This window comes from Ursus americanus, chromosome 18, assembly GCF_024610735.1.
Source record: "Ursus americanus isolate L20-20 chromosome 18, mUrsAme1.1.p, whole genome shotgun sequence".
NCBI classification, from domain to species: Eukaryota; Metazoa; Chordata; class Mammalia; order Carnivora; family Ursidae; genus Ursus; species Ursus americanus.
Genome location: NC_142144.1, coordinates 49,452,236 through 49,474,707, shown reverse-complemented (window position 1 = coordinate 49,474,707; position 22,472 = coordinate 49,452,236). Strand labels below are relative to the sequence as shown.

The window sequence follows — 22,472 nt, the reverse complement described above, 5'->3', positions numbered from 1 at the left end:
TAAAAGGGTAATATTTTCCATTGTTGGTTCAAAAAAGTTAAACATATGTATTTCTTCTTATAGCCCTTAAGAATATCATTTAGAGTGGATAGGATTTTCCACATTTTAAATGAAACTGTTTGCAAGGCTACTGATTCTATATCCAATATTATAATTTTGAGATTTGACTGTCTTTGCTGGAAATCAACGAAAACTTTGTTTTCACTATGATTTAGTGGTATTGTTTTTTGTAAGTGGTGTGGTTAATTTGAATATGATATATGCATAGATTTTAATGGCCTCAAATATATTCAGTTAGGATGGTAGTAGAATTTCACAGAATGCTGGTTTTTACTAATATTTCTTGAAGGTATCCCACATGCTTAATTTTTCTGTGATTTTTTTTGTTGTTGCCAAAATGTGGTGCTTACCATTAGCAGATTATCTGTCATGTAATAAATTTCAAAAGAGAATACAGTAGACTGTATATTGACTTTAAAAGTATCAGAGTTTTGTGAGTTGTTGTTATGGTACATTGAAAGATAATTAGACTTATAGTGCTGTTGATTTCCTTTTCCCAAGTTTATATTCAGTGGTATTATATGACTCTTTGTGATCAAATGGCGGATTGAGTATTTCATGAGGAAATTCATATGTGTATAATCATATTTTTTTGAAATAATTAATTTACAGATGAGTGGTATGTTTCATGCAACCATGCTGTAATGTTTTTCTCTGTAATTCTGTATGGCAATATTATTTGTGAAAATATTTATGTAAACTCTTGGTTATTTTATTGACAAATGCCATTGTATTAGGATGATAGAAGTTTAGCTAATGTTAGTTTACAGTTTATTGTTGAAATGAATTTTCCTTCTCTGAATACTTATTATTTATATGATATAATATTATGTATAAGTATTTGCACACTGAGAAATAACATACAAACATGCATATATATTTGCACATACACTTTTTTTAAATAGGTATCTCAACGGCCATCTTTATCGAGCTTAGAAACTTTAATGGTCTCACAGAAGTCTGAAATTGAGTATTTACAGGAGAAACTAAAAGTAGCAAATGAAAAACTGTCAGAGAGCAAATCTACCAACAGGGGTTCCTCAGAGAAGAGCATCTGGACAAATACTGAAGGAAAACACAAGGTAGGGACATTTTGTCATTTTGTGAATTTGTCAGGGTGAGGCTGGCAAAGCAAGCGATGAAGTTTAAAAACAAACAGCATTTACTTCTCTGCTTATATTTCTGGAAGCTTTAAAAAAAAATTATGTGCCAAATGCTTGATAAAAAATTGTTGTGTGGGGCACCTGGGTGGCTCAGTCAGTTAAGCATCTGCCTTCAGCTGAGGTCATGATTCCGGGGTCCTGGGATCGAGCCCCCTGTCTGGCTCTCTCAGCGGGGAGTCTGCTTCTCCCTCCCTCTGCTCTTGCACTCTCTCGTGCTCTCTCTCTCTCTCCCTCTCAGATAAATAAATAAAATCTTAAAATAAATTGTTGTGAGTAGAGCATTTTCCCTTTTTAAAGACTAAATAATGTATTCCTAATTTAATTAAATGATTAGTAGTAGTAGAGCTGTTTTGCAGTAAGTTAACATTCTTTTGTTAAAAAGTTTTGCTAAACTGGGTGTTAAATAAGACTGATGAATCACTTAACTCTGCCTCTGAAACTAATAATTCACTATATGTTAATTAACTGAATTTATATAAAATTAAAAAGTTTAAAAAAGTTTTGCTTAGTTCTCTCATAATCATTTTAATGTAATATTGTTAAAAGAAAAATATATCTTAATGTTTCTATTTCATTCAGATATGATATTTAAAATACTACCTATGTGGATATAAACTATAGAGCAGAATTTAACTTTAATTTATGCAGTTATGTTTTTCAGATTTAAAGGTATAGTGATAGAGAAAAATAAGCAAATTTTCCATAGCACGTTTCTCATTTATTAATGTCTAGCTTTTCCTTTTTATAATATTTGTATTACAGTATATATACTATAGTATGTATTCCTGTTAGGCTGCAAAAGATTCTGTGAACACTAAAATAGACATTTTATATCATATTGTAAATATGTTGTTATGTAACATTGTCAATATGTTTTCTCTAGATAAATAGAGAAGTAAGGAACTTTAGACATATTTTTCTCACACTTGTTACTTTGGCAGTAGAAAATAATGATTTTATAAGCAGAAAACTATGTTTTTCAAGATAATTGCTTTTCGTTCTTTCCATTTTTCCTATAAGTAGAACTGTCTTAGTAAAGGAAGTATTTAAAAATAGATCCGTGTTTCTATTATAGTCCTATTTACTCCCTCTAATATTATTAGTAATTTTCAGAAGAACGAGCTTTATATATGTATATACGTATTTATTTATTTAAACATAACTGCATTATACATTACTTGCCATTTTGGAGTAGTCTCAGAGTATGGAGCTTTATTTAAGTGAAAGAAAACATTCCTAAAATTGAGATACATTATAGGGCCTAATTTGGTTGCTTGCTACATTGCTGAAGTTAAAAAATGTAGTGCTTTGATGTTCGTTGCTTTTAACAAAAGTCAAGAAAATGAGAGGGATATTTGGAACGAAATTTTCTTTCTTTTTTATAAGGACATGCTGTAAGTATGAACAATATGTTGCCCAGCTTAATAGTTGTTTTCACACATTTCTTCTCCAGATTGGTATATGAAGCCGTACATAATATAAACACACATTCTTGTCTCTAGTTAGCCACATTATAGTTAATGACCATATGGTCATTATGGTATAAGATCTACTGTCTGTTGTATTTATATTCCTCAAGCATATTGTTCCTTCAACTTCACAGTGTGTTAAACTATTTCAAAGGGAAAAAAATCCTTTCCCTCTTGTTTCTGGTTGTCCTATCAAGTGTAACCTTGGACCCTTATAGAGCAATTAGACCAGCCTCTATCCCCTCCTTTGTAATGAGGTTTCTTGCATTTCTGAGTCTATAACCCTTTAGTCTTCCCTAATGGGACATCATTATTCTGAAAGAAACAATGTAAATGTAAATGAATATTCTCATTAACGAGTCACAGAGAAACCTTTAGCGGTAGCACTGTGGTAATTCCGCTTGTTATTTCTCTGGTATTCCATGCAGGATTTTTTTTATAATTCATTATTAGTATTCAAAATTACTTGTTCTTTAATTTTGCATGTCTTTCATAATCCAGTGTTCCAACTAGTTCAACCATGTCCTTGTTTTATTCTCGAGGAACCACCTGTGAAACGTTCAAGGTCTTTGTCCCCAAAGAGCTCTTTCACAGACTCAGAGGAGCTGAGGAATCTGAGGAAAGCTGAAAGAAAGATTGAAAACTTAGAGAAGGCACTACAGCTAAAGGTGAACGTTAAATCATTTCTTTAGTAATAACCTTGCAAAGATAAAAGATATACCAAAGTAAACATTCCCTTCACAAATCACTGCTTATCATTTATCTTTCCTGAATTTAATTACATGTATAAAATTGTATCATTGGTTGGTCTCGTTTTTCAGATTTCTGAGGATCATAAAGTAACAAAAAATTTGCTGCTCAAACGTAAATATTTATTCACTACTTTAAAATTGTTTGGGAATACTTTGGCTTAATATTGGGAATAAATTTCTTACAGTTTTTCAGAGACAAAAGAACTATAGCAAGTAGAGAATTTCTCAGAGTTCTTTATACATGATAAACATATAAAAAGAAAAGTGAGTTAAAAACCATATTTACCTAGCTCAAGTCACTTAAAACTGTCCTTTATAGAAAAATTATATAGTCAAAATGGCAAGTATACTATTTTTTTCCATTTGTTATATTGAGGGCTTTTATTTTTTCTGACTTTAATATGGCTAAACTTATCATTCGTTATTCACAACTACCCAAAGGCCTGTACTAGTTGAGATTTAGGCATTTAATTGAATCTCAAATAGTTTTAAGACATTTTATGACAAGACCAATGTTTTACACATGATTCGAATCCAGTAAAGCTCAGATTCTTTGTCATATAGATTACTCTTAGGGAGAAAAAGGTTTGACTTAGATTTTGTATAGAACAAGATATGGCTTAGAGGTATAGTTAACCTAGGCTACAATTAATATTTTTTTCTGCCTTTTCACCAAACATTAAGTTAATTTATATTGATGCAGAGTTAGACTGTTAGTTCTGAAAGGAAAATTATCATCTATTGATTGACAGAGAGACAGAGATTGATTATCTTCTATCATCTACCAAAAATAAAATGATCAGATGACATCAGCTTGCTAACATTTAGCCTACTTGAAATGTATACACCTGCACTTATTTTTTGTAGTTTATTATTTTTTAATAATCTCTACACCCATCATGGGGCTTGAACTCACGACCCCAAGATTGAGTTGCATGCTCTTCTGACTGAACCAGCCAGGCACCCCACACCTGAAGTTATTTGCTCATTCATTGGTTTACTCAGTAACAACTTACTAAGCAATGCAGTTAGCCAAACAAGTCACTTGTACAAGAGACAAGATTAGTGTCTATCATTCAAGACCCTAGTTAACAAGATACTGCATGAGCAGTTGGAATCTAGTATCTTGACATAAACATGGGAGTACACACAGGATATTAAGAGCATATTTAGGAATCCAGTTTATCATCTTCCTCCATTTGCATAATTCTTGAAATTCACATCCTGTATTAATCTGGTTTCTTCAGAGAAACAGAACGAGTAGGATATTTCCCTTTAGTCTTCCCTAATGAGATATTGTTATTCTGAAAGACATCTATATCTGTGTCCATATATCTGTCTATCCAGAGAGGGAGAAAAAGAGAGACAGAGATTGATTATTTACTATAAGGAATTGAGTCATGCAATTCGAGAGTCTGGGAAGTCCATCATCTCCAGTTCTGAAACTGGAGATCAGGAGAGCCAATGGTATAGTTTCAGTATGGGTCCAAAGGCCTGAAAACCAGGAAGCTGATGGTGTTAAGTTCCAGTCTCAACCTCAATCTGAGTCCAAAGGGACAAGACCAGTGTCTTTCTTATGCAACCTTTTATTGTATTCTTCAGTGAATCAGATGAAGCCTATCACAATGGGAGGCGCAATATGCTTTACTCAGTCTGCTGATTCAAATGTTCATTTTCTATAGAAAGATGCTCACAGATGCACCCAGGAATAATGATTAACTAGATATCTGATCAGTCAAGTTACACATAAAATTAACTATTACATATCCCCATTCAACAGTAACAGATCTCCACTTATTTGCCCCCAAAAGTCTGTGAGTCTGACAGTCCCTTGTTTTTGGCAGGAGAGAGTAGAGCAATTCAGACATTTTTAGACTTTCCTCTTCTGCCTTTTGAATTTCTAATTTCAGAAAGAGTCTCAGAAGTATTATATTAATTTATCATTCCTTTCTCCTAATTGTTCTTTTGGATGAGGCCTCAAGCTTATTTTCAGAGTAAAATTCTTTCTTTACACAATTTCTTTTTCATTTATACTTTTTCTGTATTCCTTTTTCAAGTCAGTTGATGATAATATGAATTTCAAATGTATGCTTTCTTTCACAGATTTGCAAGATAAGGGGGAAAATGCGAGCAAATTTTTTTCATTGTATCTTATCATTTAGTAAGAAAGGATTTCTTATTTTAAAGGAGCAAAATAGTTGAATGAAAAAGCACCATCATCAAGAGCATTTACCAAATGAAGTGGGTAAACAAAACCTGTAAAGTAAAAGCAAATTCCAAAAAGAGTGATTGGGTCCAGGATATTTTTTAATTTATGGCCTCACTTTAGTAAGTATACCTGTCATATTTAGTGAAGACAGAAAACTTCTTCCTATATTTCCCTTAATTAGGGTATAGTATTAATGTTATTACTATTACTTAAGTCCATGAGAATATAATATAAGGAAGGAATTAATGATGTATCTGTATTAGTTTCCTAAGGCTGCCATGACAAACTCGCTGGCTTAGAACAGAAATGGGGGCGCCTGGGTGGCACAGCGGTTAAAGCGTCTGCCTTCGGCTCATGGCGTGATCCCGGTGTTCTGGGATCGAGCCCCACATCAGGCTCCTCCACTATGGGCCTGCTTCTTCCTCTCCCACTCCCCCTGCTTGTGTTCCCTCTCTCGCTGGCTGTCTCTATCTCTGTCAAATAAATAAATAAACTCTTAAAAAAAAAAAAAAAAAGAAGAACAGAAATGTATTATTCAAAGTTCTGGAGGCTAAAAAGTTCCAAATTCAAGATGTCAACAGGATTAGTTCCTTCTGAAACCTGTGAGGGAGAATCTGTTCTCGTTCTGTCACCTAGTTTCCTATAGTTTCAGGTGTTGCTTGACTTAAAGACAGCCTGCTCCCTGTGTCTTCATACGTCACATCATCTTTCCTCTGTGTGTATCTCTCTCTATGTCTAAAGTTCTCCTTTTTAAAAAGACACCAGTCAGGCGCCTGGGTGGCTCAGTTGGTTAAGCATCTGCCTTTGGCTCAGGTCATGATCTTAGGGTCCTGCGATTGAACCCCGCATGGTGCTCTCTGCTCAGTGGGGAGCCTGCTTCTCCTTCTCCCTCTGCCTGCCCATCTGCCTACTTGTGTATGCTCTCTCTCTGTCAAATAAATAAATAAAATCTTAAAAAAAAATAAAAATAAAAAGACATCCATCAACTGGGTTGAGACCCACCCTAATGACTTCATTTTAACTTCATTCCTTCTATAAAGACCTTATCATCAAATACAATCACATTCTGGGGTAGTGTGGGTTAGGATTCCAACATACCTTTTTGGAAGGGATTCGTTTCAGCCCCTAACAGTATCTTACGGTTTTTAATATGTATTTGTTGACCAGGGTGCTCCTTTTGTAGACCATAACCCATTAGTACATGTGGAATTTTTGTCATGGCCTTTCCCATACTGGTATTATATTGAACACTGCTCTGCCAGAAGCTATTGGGAAAATGGCAGAGAAAAATGTTCTGTGCTCGATTATCGTAGGCAGTGGATTAAAATCTTTCATTTTTTTGTGAGCTGTTAGGATATCAATGTGTACTGTGAATCTATAGCAAGGTATAGATACCTTTTTTTCCCAGATTTACTTGATTATATTATACCCATTAATGTGTCCCAAAGACTTCTGTTCCATGGAAGTTACTATTGAAAACACTAAACTAAACACATGCTCCATAGCATAATAGGTAGCTTTGGGTCCCAAGTTGATCACCAAGGGGGGCTGATGGGAGAGACGGACAAATAAGCTTCACCAGATAACCTCCACCATGGAACATATGGAGGCATGCTTTGATATATTGAAATGATGGTCTTTATTATATCAGCAGTAAGTAATGCGTATTATTTTAATACTAGTAATGACATTTGTAAAAATATTAATACATTATCTTGCTTAGCTTCCTTTTGTGAATAGTTGTACATGTTTTCAAGATGAATGGCCAGTGTTGTAATAAAAGAGCCAATAATAATAGAAGAGATGAAAACTATTATTCTAAAAATGCCACCCATTTCCAAATCCTAACTTCATAAGTATAGTGTACTAACTATTTATAAAGTATAAGTTGAAAATCAATGCATCAGAGCTTTATGAAATCCTTTACTGTCCTCGGGATCACTAATGCCGTGAATCTCTACTTTATGAACTTTAATGCATTTGACAACTTAGTTCTACTAGCACTTTTCTATACTGTTTAGGGACGTCAATATGTCCTTTGAATACAATTTATGTCTTTTATTTTTCAGTGCTCTAATATGCATTCTTCATACATTCAACTTTATATACTCTGCTGAAATTAAACACCCATGGGATCCTTGGTAGTTTATAAAAGTTTTTTTTAAACTTTTAAAAAACTGTGATATCATTCTGTGAAGATTGAGTCACTGTTTTATTAACAGGACTCATGCTCTTAGTTAGCCTATGCCTGTCAAGGAGCATTTGACCAAACTGTAGTAGATTAGATCAAGAATCATTTTTTTTCTTTCGAACTCACAAATGGACTTACAAGTACCATTGAGGAAAGTCAGGTGATACAGCCTTTCTGTTTTCTATTTTCTAATGTTTTAGTCATTCAGATTTGTTTGTATAGAGAAATTAGTACCTCTAGTTTAACTAGTTTAATTGCAAAATATAGGGAAGGTTGTCAGTGAATGTTTTATTGAGTGAGCTAATAAATGATCCTAATTCAGTGACTGCTCTTGCAATATTTTTGTGTGTATCTTCTTGGGCAAATGTAGTTATTAATGATATTAAATGTATCTTTCAGTCTTTACTTTTGATTTTGTTGTAAGATCTTTGGGTACAGTATTTCCCAAATGAAGTACTACCGTTTTGACTTAGGCTATCATTTGGGACTTAAAGAATCATAATCCACACTTGTATTTGTTAGAATATTATAAAAAATTTTTTGATTATTCTCTTTACACATTAAACATGTCTTTTGAGATATCTGACTTGTGCCTCAAGACTTCTGCTAAATCTCTTCTTGTACTAGAATAGGGAAACATGTTTTTCTCTGAACATATATTATCTATCTTATATTTACATTTCTATAAAATTTTGTCTATTTCTAAAGTAGGCCAAACAACAATAGTCTCTAGGACTAATATAACCCATGAATTACAGTTTGATAACAGCATTTGGAAAGGACAAATCTATGGATGAAACTGCATTTAAAAATAATAATTATTATAAATTATGCCTATCAAATTGATTTGTCCAATAATCTGTAGTTTGCTTTCATTTTTAATAGTTTAGATCTTACTAATTTTGTAAGAAATATGTAAACACTCTAGCATTAGGTGTAGTAAATTATGAAGCATGTAAAATAAAGCAGAAAGCTCAGCTACTAAACTACTTTCCTATAATCACTACTTAATGGAGGGAGCTACCTATTTCAATTACTATAGAAAAATCAAAGCTATTTTCTTTTCTTTTTTTTTAATAATTTTTTAAATTATATTATGTTAGTCGCCACACAGTACATCCCTGGTTTCTGATGTAGAGTTCGATGATTCATTAGTTGCATGTAACACCCAGTGCACCATGCAATACGTGCCCTCCTTACTACCCATCACCAGCCTATCCCATTCCCTCATCCCCCTCCCCTCTGAGGCCCTCAGTTTGTTTCTCAGAGTCCATAGTCTCTCATGCTTTATTCAAAACTATTTTCTAATTGTAAATATATTACACTAAAGTTTTAGGAAGCAGAGGTGCTTTGAGTGCTTTGATTAAGTACTTTGCCTAGTACACAACCTGGCACGTTGTGAGTGACATACAGGACTCAGGAAATTTTTATTGAGTCTTAATCTTTGTTTTAACAGCATAAGATAGTTGACTTCTATTTGAGAACTAAGGAAAACCTTGGGTATAAATTCCGTGATTAATGGTAGCTGAAGCAGTACTGAAAAATGCTAAAATAATGACAGTACTAACAATAAGTAACTCAATTTGTTCCATTGATTAAACAGGATTTTTGTGAAGGGCAACAGAAAAAATCTGGATATTCCATTTGTTTTTTACTTTGGGCAATCTTTTAGGTTATTTTCTCAGAGTTTCTAGGGGCTTTTAACACAGACTTTTAATGATTCCAAAGCACTGGATTTGTATGTAATAATTTTAAAGAAATTCATTGTAAACTAAGAGTTTATGGGGAAAGAATTCAATTCAATGACAAATAATTAGAGAAAGCTATTAGAATTTAACAAAGTACTTAACTATGTTTATTTGAAAATTGTGTTTTGACGCAAATCTTTTCTAGTACCTATACATTTCTTATAATTAGATTATTAATAATTTGTACTATATCCTGTTTAAAATCCTAATAAATCATATTAGTTCTTAAGGAATCTTACTTTTCTTTTTGGTTAATTTAAATTATTTCACATACTTAAGATTAGAAAGCTTATTGTTTAAAGAAGTGAAGTTATATTTGGATTTTTAACAACAGAAGGGAAAACTCAAGGTCAAGGTTAAATCATTCCTTGGTGTTAGAAGAAGGGAGATATAAATAGCTTTTATTTTGAAGATGGAGAAAATGGTACATGCTGAATTTAAGTAGCTATGTCAAGATAAAATGTACTAACTTTGAGCAGCAACACTTGAACTCTTACCAGTACTTAACACTCTGCATGTAATAGGCTCTTAATATATGGTTCTTTAATTGAAATGAACAAAATTCAGTTCAGTATCCTGAATTTTTAACCATGGTATTAGACATGGTACTCTTTAGCAAGTTTGCAGTTCCTGTGATTTGTATATCTTCTAACATGCTTCAGGATAACATTTATTCTGATTGTCCCTTTCAAGTGATGCCATTCCCATACTTTTTCATCAAGCACTTCCATTTCCATATGGCATGCAGACGGCTTGGTGCACACAGGACTCAAATACTTAAGTAGTTATTAACTACTTAAGAGATTTATTGAAGTTATCCTACTAGGCCTGTATTCGAAGTAGAATGTCCAAATATCCATATTGTTGAGACAGGTAGAATTGCAGTAAAATAATACAAACTCTGTATTGTCTTACAGTTGAGATGAGAGGTAGATGGTTCAGGAAACTGTGAATTTGGCTTCTTAATAATAAGGACATCAGCTAATACTTGGGAAGAGGAAAAGGAAGGAAGCTAACTTTTGCTTTGCCTCAATAGGGCAAGCACAGTGCCAGGGGCTTTACCTGTATATTCGCTCATTTAATTTAGTCATCATAATTTAAATCTCTGTGCTCTTTTCCACATTTTACAGAAAAGGAAATGGATTTAATTTAAATAGTGTTCTTAAGATTATGCAGCTAATATGAAAGAGCTCCAAGAATAGAATTCAGATTTTTCTAACTGCCATGAGCCTGCTTGTCTCACCTCACTATAATATTACAGAGTACCTGTTGCCTCCACTAAACAAGTATACAATTTCCTTCATATAGAAGTATAAAAAGTTTGAAAGACAAATTGGAAATTCACAATGGCTAAAAAAACTCAGGAAGTTACTTACTTTGATAAACACAGTGCATAAGTAATATAAGTACATCCCCTAAGAACTGAAAATTTGGCCTTTCTAAGTTCATTTTGTGGGTATACCTAAAAATGAAGACGTATTTCTTGTACTCTTTTTAGAACATTTCGGAAGTTGTTGACTTTAATTGTCTAACCTAGTAATGTTTTTATGGTCTCTTCAAGAATACGAAACCCAGCTCTCACACTGCAATTTTGTATAGCACAACCCCGAAGGTTAAGCTCTGCTACTTTAAACATAGGTCTGGACTGATTTTTTTTCTCCTGTGTAATCCTTATGCTTTATATTAAACTAATCATGAATCCATGGGAGGAAGCATTGATCTTACTATGATTAGTGTTTTTACACTAATTACATATGTAATTATAATTAACAAAACAATCATGTGTTATGTATGGACAAAACCTTTTGTGAAAAAAAATTATATACAGTTGGCTCATAGATATTAGTATGTGTACTAATTGACCACAGGGAAAGGAATGAAACTAATTTTGAAATTACTAGCAGCTTAAAAATGCAGTAAGTGGGTTGAATTTACCAAGCAAAGCTATTTTGTGACTTTAAGAATCCTTCCCTTTCTTCCACTCAAATAAGTATTACAAATTAATTTATATTTACTATTTTCTTTCGAATTTCATATTTAGATGAGTAACCTTTTCATTTGCAGTGTTATACTAATACTTTTGTTAAACTTGTGTACTTGCTTTTTTGTGTTCTACAGAGCCAAGAAAATGATGAGCTAAGAGGTGCCCATGAAAAACGCAAGGAAAGGCTACAGATGTTACAGACCAACTACAGAGCAGTAAAAGAGCAATTAAAACAGTGGGAAGAAGGCAGTGGCATGTGAGTTACATAGCTCATAAAGGCATTTCCCTAAATATTAAATGGAATGGGGTAGCATCATATAGGTGTTTTAATGGCTTTTGTTTGATTTTAAAGATATTATTTGGCATTCAAATCTTTATTGTGAATTTTTAAATAGATAATATAATAAATGAAAACTGATAAATATGCTAGCAATAACTATAGATTTTCCTATAATTTACAGAATTCATAATGTAGGTGATTATGAATTACTGTGTACATTTCCGATATCAATAGACTAGCTTAATAAAAGTAGATAATGCAAAAATAGTTCATATCCATATGATTGAAAAAATTAAATAAATAAAATAATGGTATTAACAAAGTTTGTAACTTAAACAGTATTTAAGTTTTACTTGAAAGATGAGAAATAGGAAATTTACATATATAGTTAACTCGCTGAAAACTACTTCAACCAAGTATGCAATTTGAAAATCTTTACTATCCATCAGTTTGTTCTGCAGCTTATCTGAATGAATTGGCGGTCTCAGTTCAATTGCTCTGAACAGGTGTTCAGATCTTGGTTAGTTGTAAGTGGCTCCCTTGTTAACAGTATCAACAGAGGGCAAAGGACTGAATGAGTACAGAAAATCTACTACCCTCTCATCTTTTGAGATGGATCCTTTAGGGCAATGTTGATGATACACATTGGTCTGTTCTATAGAGAAATACTGTATCTAAATTGGCCAGTACAGCACTTTTACAAAATAAAAACGAAGAGTTTGTTTTATGTACAGAAAATGAAAACATAAAGGGCGTCTGGCATGTTTTGTAGGTAATTGTCACGTTTAATTTTTTCCTTTGAAGGATGGGAAGTGTTTCATATCACTTGTCAGTAAAGTAGTGATAAAGCAATTTGTCCTGCATTTAGCCTCTGCTCGCCTAACTTTAGTAGTCACAGGAAGTGTGAAAACTGCTTTCTGACATATTTACTGATAATAGTGTGTTTTAAGATTGAGCACATGTAACACATTCAGATTGGTTGACAATAAATTCTCGATGTTTATATTATATTAAATGCCTATATTATAATTGCTTATAATCCTTTTTTAGAAACTGACCATCCTGCAATATATGTTTTATTATTACTAAAATGAAGCAGAGAAATTGACCTAAGACCGTCATGTGTCTGCCTAAAAGTTTGCTTTCCATAGTAGCAGTTAAGCTTTTTAGAAATTATGACATAGGATTTTAATTTCTGCATATTTGAGTTTTAGGAAATTCATTCCATAAATAGTGAACTTGAATTAGGGAATGTATAAATGAATTTTCATTGCACTTTGAACATATTAAGGAAGAAAACAACTTCATTTTAAAAATAGGACTCATATCAGAAAAATAAAGAGAGCAGATCCCCAACAACTTCGACAAGAAGATTCTGATGCTGTATGGAACGAACTGGCCTATTTCAAAAGGGAGAACCAGGAGCTCATGATTCAAAAGTGAGTTTCTTTTTTAACAATATGGACTTAGATAAACATTTAGGAGAAATGTTTTGTGGCTTAAAGATCATGAGAGAAATACCTTATAAAATTTGAAAATGAAATAATCTGGTTTTTGTTAATAAAAATAAAGAAAAAAAGGCATATCTTTTTAAATATATATATATGTATAATACAATAACAAGTTGCACATTTGCTAGCTCTAGCCGAAACTGTGTAATATGATCTAGGGATTGTGTTAATTAATGTGGCTCTCATCTGTTGGAGGTGTCGCTCTTCATTAGCCTGTATTTTAGACACTGCCGTGCTTCATTTTTGGAATGAGGTGGAGAGGGGATAACCTAGCCAGCCATCCTTGTTTGATCTCCTAGATACATACGCAATGCAGAATGCCTGAGCTCTCTTGGTTCCCTGCCCTGTCCTGCTAATCCCAGCTGAGCTCATTATGGTGTAGCCTTGCTGCTACTCTTGGAGCCAGAGCTGTCCAAGCTAATTACTGGTAGCAGCAGAACTGCCTGTTAAGGGTCTGGTATGGATCTGCTAACATGGTCCTTGGTAGTGACCTGCAAAAGACACGAGGGAATTGCTTTCTTTCTTGCTGTGCACTGCCTGTCCTTTGGGCTTAATGCTGATCCCTCCACATAGGTCTTTTAGCTGCCCTAAGTATAAAACTTGATGAAGGATACTCATATTTTAGAAAACATACAGTTTTCTTCCTTGATCTTATAATTCACAGGCTATTATATTCAGCTTGGCAAAGAAAGAACGCATTTCTTTTTTTTTTTTTTTTTTTTGGGAATATAAAGGAGTTAGACCAACATAATTAGCTCTTTTGCTACTTAACTATTTCTTCATTTAGAGCTAATTTTCGACATCCACACCATGCAATTCTTTTTGAAAGCCTGTTGTCTTTGAGATGACGAGCGTCATGTGGCATAATGTAATCAAATACCGTTGAGTTTTTTTAGCTATAAATCTGAATCTTACTTTATATATTACATGATAACACATGTAACTTTAGATTACACCTTTTCCATGTAATGATAAAAATGATATATCAGATTATATGTGTACTTGCAGTTACCTCTTAAAGTACACTATATTAGTGCTAAAATCTGATGCTGCTAATAGTCTCTTATCTTAAAAATTATTTATAGATTTGTCCAGAAATTGTCTCTGACAATTTTTAATAGCTGTATTGAAATATAATTCATCATATAAAGTGAATAATTCATTGGATTTTAATATATTCAAAGAGCTATATGTCCATCATCACATTAAATTTTAGAACATTTTCATTTATCCCCTTGCCCAAGCCCCACACCACTTAACCCAATTCTGCCACCACCCCTACCACCCTCCCTTCCTTAGATGACCAGTAAGCTACTTTCTGTGTCTATAGATTTACTGGTTTGAACACTGAGAAATTCATTAGATGATGTTATAATTTTTGCTTCAGCTGTCAAACATAATTTTAAAACTCCAAAGAAGGATATTTTTAATCTTTCCACTGTTATTTCTTCACTTCTGACCTTTGAAGTTCTCCCTCACTCTTTTTTTTTTTTTTTTAAGTCATTTTCTTTCTGTTTGAAGAGCTTTTCTTTAGACTTTTGTTTAGGGTAAGTTGGTTAGGAACAAATCCTCTAAATTTCCTTTATTTAAAATGTCTTCGTTTCAGCTTCATTCCAGAAGGGTGTTTTCACTGATTAGAGAATTCTAGGTTAGCAGCTTTTTTCTTTAGAACTTGAAAAAGATTCCATTTCTGTGGTTTCTGATGAAAAATACATTGTTATTTGAATTGTTGTTCCCATAAAGGGAACACATCCTTCTCTTTAGCATTCCATCATTTTCATTTGTCTCTACTTTTCAGAAGTTTAATTTTGATATGTCTTGGCATGGATTTCTTTTGGTTTATGCTGTTTGAGATGCTCTAAGCTTCTTGAAACTCTCGGTTTATGCTCTTTTTTCAAATTGAGGAAATTTTTGTCATTATTTTTTTAAATACTTTTTTCAGCCCCACATTCCTTGTTCCTCTCATTCTGGAACTCTGTTTTCATGACTGTTAGATTTTTTTAGTATTGTCCTACAGGTCCCTGAGGCTCTGTTTTATTTTTTTAGCTTGTTTTATCTCTGTTGTTAAAACTGGGTAATTTCTATTGTTCTGTCTTCAGGTTCACTGATTCTTTCCTCTTTCATCTGTCATCCTTGCTATTGAAGCCATACATTGAGTTTTTTATTTTGGTTTTTATAATTTTCAGTTCTGAAATTTCCATTTGATTTTTCTTTATAACACTTATTTATTTGCTGAGACTTCCTGTTTTATTTGCTTTAAGATCATTCATAATTGTTCATTGAAACATTTTAATCATGGCTACTTTTAAATCTTTGTTAGGGGCGCCTGGGTGGCACAGCGGTTAAGCGTCTGCCTTCGGCTCAGGGCGTGACCCCGGCGTTGTGGGATTGAGTCCCACATCAGGCTCCTCCGCTATGAGCCTGCTTCTTCCTCTCCCACTCCCCCTGCTTGTGTTCCCTCTCTTGCTGGCTGTCTCTATCTCTGTCAAATAAATAAATAAAATCTTTAAAAAATAAAATAAAATCTTTGTTAAGGGGCGTCTGGCTGGCTCAGTTGGTATAAAATGCAACTCTTGATCTCAGGGTTATGATTTTGAGCTTCACATTGGGCAGATTACTTAAAAAAAAAAAAGTAAGATAAAATCCTTCTCAAGTAATTCTGACATGTGCATTATTATCTGGGTGGTGGCATTTTTTAATTACAATTTCTCCTTTAAGTTGAGATTTTCTTTGTTTTTGGTATGAGAATTGATTTTCAGTTGTCTCTTGGACATTGGGGGTATTGTGTTTTAAGACATTGGATCTTATTTAAATCTTTTATCTTAACAGATCTCTGATGGCGTCATGCGTGAGGGAGAAGGTCAGGTCATTAGTGCCATGAAGGGATAGAAGTCTTAGCTCCTAACTTGACCCTCACTGACTCTGCATTAAAGGGTGTGTGAAGGGGTGCCTCACTACTACTTGATGAGGGTGGAAGACCAGGCTTCACATTTGACCTTTATTGACAGAGATAGCAAGGCGGCAGCTTCTTTTTTTTTTTTTTCTTTCCTTTTACCCAGTGGTATATGGCTGGAGTAGAGTGGGTATTGTCAATTAAGATTTCTGTCCTGCCAGTTTGCCCATTTCTCAGTTCTTTGGCTAGGGAGAGCAGAATTTCCTTGAGATTTTTTTGTTTATTTGTGGCCATTGGCATTTCTGGGTTGTGGATTTCTCCAGTACCTACTTTGAGATATTTAAGAGGAAAGAAGAAAGCCAGGGAATTTATCACTGTGGGTTGTTCTTCTATTCCTATGGTCCCTTTTGTATCCTTCTTCTTCTCCCTGCCTTTCAGAGTCTTCTTACACTTGTTTTATGTATCATGTTCAGGGTTTTGTATTTAAATAATGGGATGAATAGGTGGAAACATGGAACTAGAAGTTCTAACTTGTTTTTCTATGGACCAGCTGGTCTTATTTTTGTGTCATACATTGGCATCTGCTTTATTTTTTTATTGTTTTAAAAAGGTTTTATTTATTTATTTGAGAGAGAGGAGGAGGAGCAAAGGGAAAGGGACAAGCAGACTCCATGATGAGCATGGAGCCCGATGCAGGGCTTGAACCCAGGACGCTGAGATCATGACCTGAGCTGAAATCACAAGTTGACCATTTAACTGGCTGAACCACCCAGGCATCCCTGGCATCTTGTTTAATACTTAATCCTGACTATTTAAGGCTAGAATATATAAAAGCTGGTACAGCCACTCTGGAAAACAGTGTGGAGGTTCCTCAAGAAGTTAAAAATAGAGCTATCGTATGACCTAGCAATTGCACTACTAGGTATTTACCTCAAAGATACAGATGTAGTGAAAGAAGGGGCACCTGCACCCCAATGTTCATAGCAGCAGTGTTCACAATAGCCAAACTATGGACAGAGCTCCGATGTCCATCAACAAATGAATGGATAAAGATATGGTTCATATATACAATGGAGTATTACTCAGCCATCAGATCGGATGAATACCCACCATTTACATCGACGTGGATGGAACTGGAGGGAATTATGATAAGTAAAATAAGTCAATCAGGGAAAGACAGTTATCATATGGTTTCACTCATATATGGAATATAAACAGTGCAAAGAGGATCATAGGGGAAAGGAGGGAAAACTGAATGGGAAGAAATCAGAGAGGGAAACAAAGTATGAGAGACTCTTGATTCTGGGAAACAAACTGAGGGCTGCTGAAGGGGAGGTGGGTGGAGGGATGGGTAATTGGGTGATGGGCATTAAGGAGGACACGTGATCTGATGAGCACTGGGTGTTATGTGCAACTGATGAATCACTGAACACTACATCGGAAACTAATGATGTTAGCTAACTGAATTTAAATTTTTAAAAAAGGCTAGACTATATAAAAGATATATATAAAAGAAGATGTACTTCTAAACTACTTTAAAGTAGTTCTTCCAAATCCAGTCATTAACGTTGAGTTAACTTTTCAAGATCCTACTAAACTACTTTAAAGTAGTTCTTCCAAATCCAGTCATTAATGTTGAGTTAACTTTTTAAGATCCTACTAAAAAATTGTGTTAAATAATAACTAGAAGTTAGAACTTCTAGTTCCATGTTTCCACCTATTCATCCCATTAATTAAATATAAAACCCTGAACATGATACAAAAAATTTGTGTTACAAAATATGTTAAAGGAAATGATGCTGCCACCAACCTATACTGTGGTGTTTCTACCATCGAGTATGCTCAGGATTATGTTGCTGCTTTAGGATGTGAGAATGTGAGGACTTGAGAAATTTGTATGGAATATAGTTCCTATAGTAATTCAGATATACTTACATATCTGCTTATTTTATCAGTGATGTTTTAACAAAAGACCAAGAACTTCACAATCTATGAACTGATGAATTGGCTTGTTCAACTTAGTATTTATCTAATAAATATTCATAGATTTTTTCATTCATTCACCATTTAAACAATATAGTTCAGAGCCAGGCATTAAGCTAGGGACTGAATATACAGTGTTGTATTGAAGAAGAACGATTTCAGACTCTAATGAGATTTATTTTAGGGCCATCTGCCATGTGCCGGTGAGGTAAAACCATTCTTTGGGCTGCTAGATGGTAAGAGTCAAGGAAAGCTTTCAGAAAGGCCAGGCTCACTCAGCTTTTCCACTTAGTTGAGGATGTTGCCTTACCATCACTAAGTTAGATATATAAACCAACAAAGTCAGGTTAACATTCTCCTAAGTGAATAAATTAACATTTTCCTGAATAAAAACACAGGTATAAAAATATTTGTGTACATTATTTCTCAACAGTGATATAAAACTATAAAAAGAGACTCCGGTGCCACAGCATATTAAGCTTTTCTTATATTACAAATCCAGCGTGTCCTTGTTAGAAACCCATGAAGTCAAGGGAAGGTGTGCTGACATTCATTGCATGTTTATCTGTATCTCTGGCTAAATAAATCAGGAACTTACAGTGGGTGGTACTTTTGGTCTTTTTATACTAATGCATAGCCTATAAAAAATACTGCGTCTGAGCACTCTGCTAGGTACAGGTAAGCACAGAGAAATAATATGCTACCCCTTTTTTTTTTTTTAATCAGGACTTCATGTAGCTTAGCAGGGAAAAGAGCAGCAGTGTGATAAGAGCAGAAATAAGGGAATAGTAGTGGCATAATGCAGGGAAAATGGCATTATGATTTGTCCATTTGCCCAAACGAGAAACCTAGAGGGTTATAACTGATTCATCCCTCTGCCTTACCTCCTTACAATAGTCTTAATGATTCCATATCACAAATATCTCTAAAATATATCTATTTCTTTCCATTCTTACTATCAATGTCCTTGTCCAAACTACCATCATATCTTTCTTGCTCAAGTAGAATAAACTCATAAAATCTCCCTACATCCATTCTTATCCCCTCAAATCCATTTTCCCCCTTCTGCTACAGAGTGATTTTTTTAAAAATACATAAATGAACATACCTCTCCCCTGTTTAAAAACCTTTAACAACTTTCCATTGCTCTCAAAATAAAAACTAAATTATTTATATAGCACAATTGAACATCTTAGCCCCCTTCTTATCATTTCTGTTTCACTTTTGTTCCTTACCTGAAAATCAGTATGAGAATACAAAATATTTGCAAAGAATTACTGATGCTTTTCCTACTTCATGCTGAGAATCCTCGTTGGTGAATTTGTCAGTGAAGGTAGAGTTGGGGTCAATAATATAGGGGTTTAGAATTCATAATTTAAAAATTCAGTTTTATTTTATAGAAGCAGGGAATTTTAATGCAGTATATCATAACTAAAGTCTTCTTTGATTCAATGATCTTTTGATCATTTTTCTTTAATGATAAAAAGTAGACAAGCTATAGGTCAGTAGCATTGCCCAAGAAGGAATACCTTCTTCTTTCTTGGGTTAAACGTTAAATATATGCAGGCTATGATTTCAAAGAATATTTTATAAAATTCAAATAATAATTTTTAAGGAGCTAAAATCAAAATACTATGGTAGGAAGTTCAGGGGTTTTTTGTATGGCAAATCAAGGCTCCCTGTTTTCCTGAGCACAAATATTATTTTGCCATATGTAGAAATGAGGATTTTAGTAACTGAATTTCTCTAACATGAGTTGGAAATAAAATTCTCTAGAAAATGTCTGCTAAATCAAGACATATTTTGCAAACAAATGTATTTTTGGATAACCATCAGCATTGTATGAATTACACATAAGTTTTATTTTATTTTTTTTAAAGAGAGACAGGAAGAGAGAGTGAGTGGGGAGGGGCAGAGGAAGGAGAGAATATTTTATTATTATTATTATTTTTTTAAAGATTTTATTTTTTCATTTGAGAGAGAGTGCATGTGTGAGTTGGGAGGAGGACAGAGAGGGAGTGAGAGGGACCAGTGTGGAGCCCAACACAGGACTCAGTCTCACAACCCTGAGATCAGGACCGGAGCCAAAACCAAAGGTCAGAAGCTTAACCGACTGAACCACCTAGGTGATCCACATTATTTTATTTTAAAGCATACAATTTAGTGACATTTAGTGTATTTACAATGTTGTGTAGCCATGACCTTTATCTAATCCAGAGCATTTTCATTACCCCCAAAAGAGACCCCATACCCAGTAAGCAGTCACTTCCAATCTCCCCATTTCCTCCTTCCTCTAGCTCCTCACAATCACTAATCTGCTTTCTATCCATATGAATTTACCAAGTCTGAATATTTTATATAAATAGAATCATACAATATGTGACCTTTTGCATTTGGCTTCTTTAACTTAGCATAAGGTTTTCGAGAGTCATTCACATTGTAGTATGTATCAATATGTCATTCCTTTTTACAGCTGAATAATAGCCCACTGTATGTATATACAATTTATTCGTTCATTTATTGACGGCCGTTTGGGTTGCTTCTACTTTTAGGCTATTGTGAATAGTGCCACTATGAACATTTATGTACAAGTATTTATTTGAATACTTGTTTTCAATTCTTTGGGATATATACCTGTGAGCAAAATTGCTGGGTCATATGGTAAGCCTATGTTTAACTTTGTGAGGAACTGCCAAACTGTGTTTATAGTGGCTACATCATTCTATATTCTCACCGGCAATCTACAAAGATTCCACTTGCCCCACATCCTTATTAACACTCAGTATTTTTTTTCTTTTAAAAAAAATTATTACTTTTAAAAAATATTTTTAAATTATTAAATATATGAAGTGGTATTTCATTGTGGTATTGATTTGTATTTTCTCAATGACTAATGAGCATCTTTGCATATGTTTATTTGCCATTTGTGTTTCTTTGGATAAATATTCAAGTCTTTGCTGTTTTAAAAAATTGGGTTCTCTTTTTGATTTTGAGTTATGAGTTCTTTGCATATTGTGGTTACTAGACATTTGCAAATATTTTTTCCCATTCTGTAGGTGATCTTTTTATTTCTTAATGGTTCCCTTTGATGAACAAAAGTTTTTAATTTTATGAAGTTCAATTTATCTATTTTTTTCATTTTTCTTTTTTCCTTATGCTTTTGGTGTTATGCCCTTATAGCCATCACCAAATCCAAGGTCATAAAGATTTACCCCCATGTTTTCTTCTAACTGTTTTGTAGTTTTAACTCCTATTTAGATCTTTGGTCCATTTTTAGTTAATTTTTTAAAATTTGTTGTGAAGTAGGGGTAAAGCCTACCTCTTTTACATGTGAATATCCAGTTGTCCCACATACTTTTTTTTATAGCTCTGAAGAAGAGGCTATATGATCATGTGGAAGAGTTATAATGTGATGAATTAATAAGATAAGAATTTAAATGTATCAGTCCTTGAGAAACCAATCCAACATGAAACACTACAGGCTATCATAAGCCAAGTGCAAATGAGAATATGAGTTCTGGGATATTAGCATAATCAAAGGTTGTACATGTTATCAGTGTCTGTTGAAAGGCAATGGATTTCAAGGCTATATGGTAATGGGTTTTGAATCTCACGTACTTTAAAACTGAAAATCAGAGACAAGAAATTCAGCCACTGATATTGGAGACATAAGAAATAAACTCATCTACCTATTAAGTCTTCATAAGTAAGAGTGAGAAGTTTCAGAACAAGATCAGCATGAAACCTAATTCATTGCTGAATTAGAGCCCCATAGCCTAGGGTCCCTCATCCTCTTCTTTTCTATCTCAAGAATGTTTCAGGTGTGATGGAACCTGAGGCCTCTAGATAGGCTTTTAGAATGCACTCATGATTCTGTTAAAATACCAGGACCTGGAAGCAAGTAAACTATTATAGCTAGTAAATAATATGTGGGGAAAAGAGGCTTTTAAACTATAGGGTTTTATAATATTAGTTACATAGCACTGAATCTGTGTGACCCTTTGTATTGTGCTTTCACTCGTGATTTCAGTAAATATACTGGACACTGAAAGTAAAATATTGAGCAGAACACACATGCTCCAGCCTCAGAGGCCTTCAGCTTATTGGAGAACACAAATAATAATCAATAAACACACAAATATATAATTACAGTCTTTGATTGAAGATAAAGCTCTGCTATGCTTTCCCATGTTTCCATTTTCCCTGATTCTTTCCATTTTTCTTCTTTG

At 33.8% G+C, this 22,472-nt stretch overlaps 1 protein-coding gene across 5 annotated transcripts in view; it reads left to right on the top strand.

Moving 5' to 3' along the window:
• Positions 1–22,472, top strand: part of CNTLN (centlein) — a 286,705-nt gene that overhangs the window by 148,454 nt on the left and 115,779 nt on the right. For all 5 annotated transcript variants that reach the window (XR_015727497.1, XM_087869621.1, XM_045780217.2 and 2 more), the window contains 4 exons: positions 966–1,142; positions 3,235–3,360; positions 11,711–11,832; positions 13,176–13,295. Coding sequence is in view for 4 of the 5 variants with exons in the window: in XM_087869621.1 (XP_087725747.1) it covers positions 966–1,142; positions 3,235–3,360; positions 11,711–11,832; positions 13,176–13,295 (545 nt within the window). In the remaining variant the exon portion in view is untranslated. The remainder of the gene's footprint in view (positions 1–965; positions 1,143–3,234; positions 3,361–11,710; positions 11,833–13,175; positions 13,296–22,472) is intronic.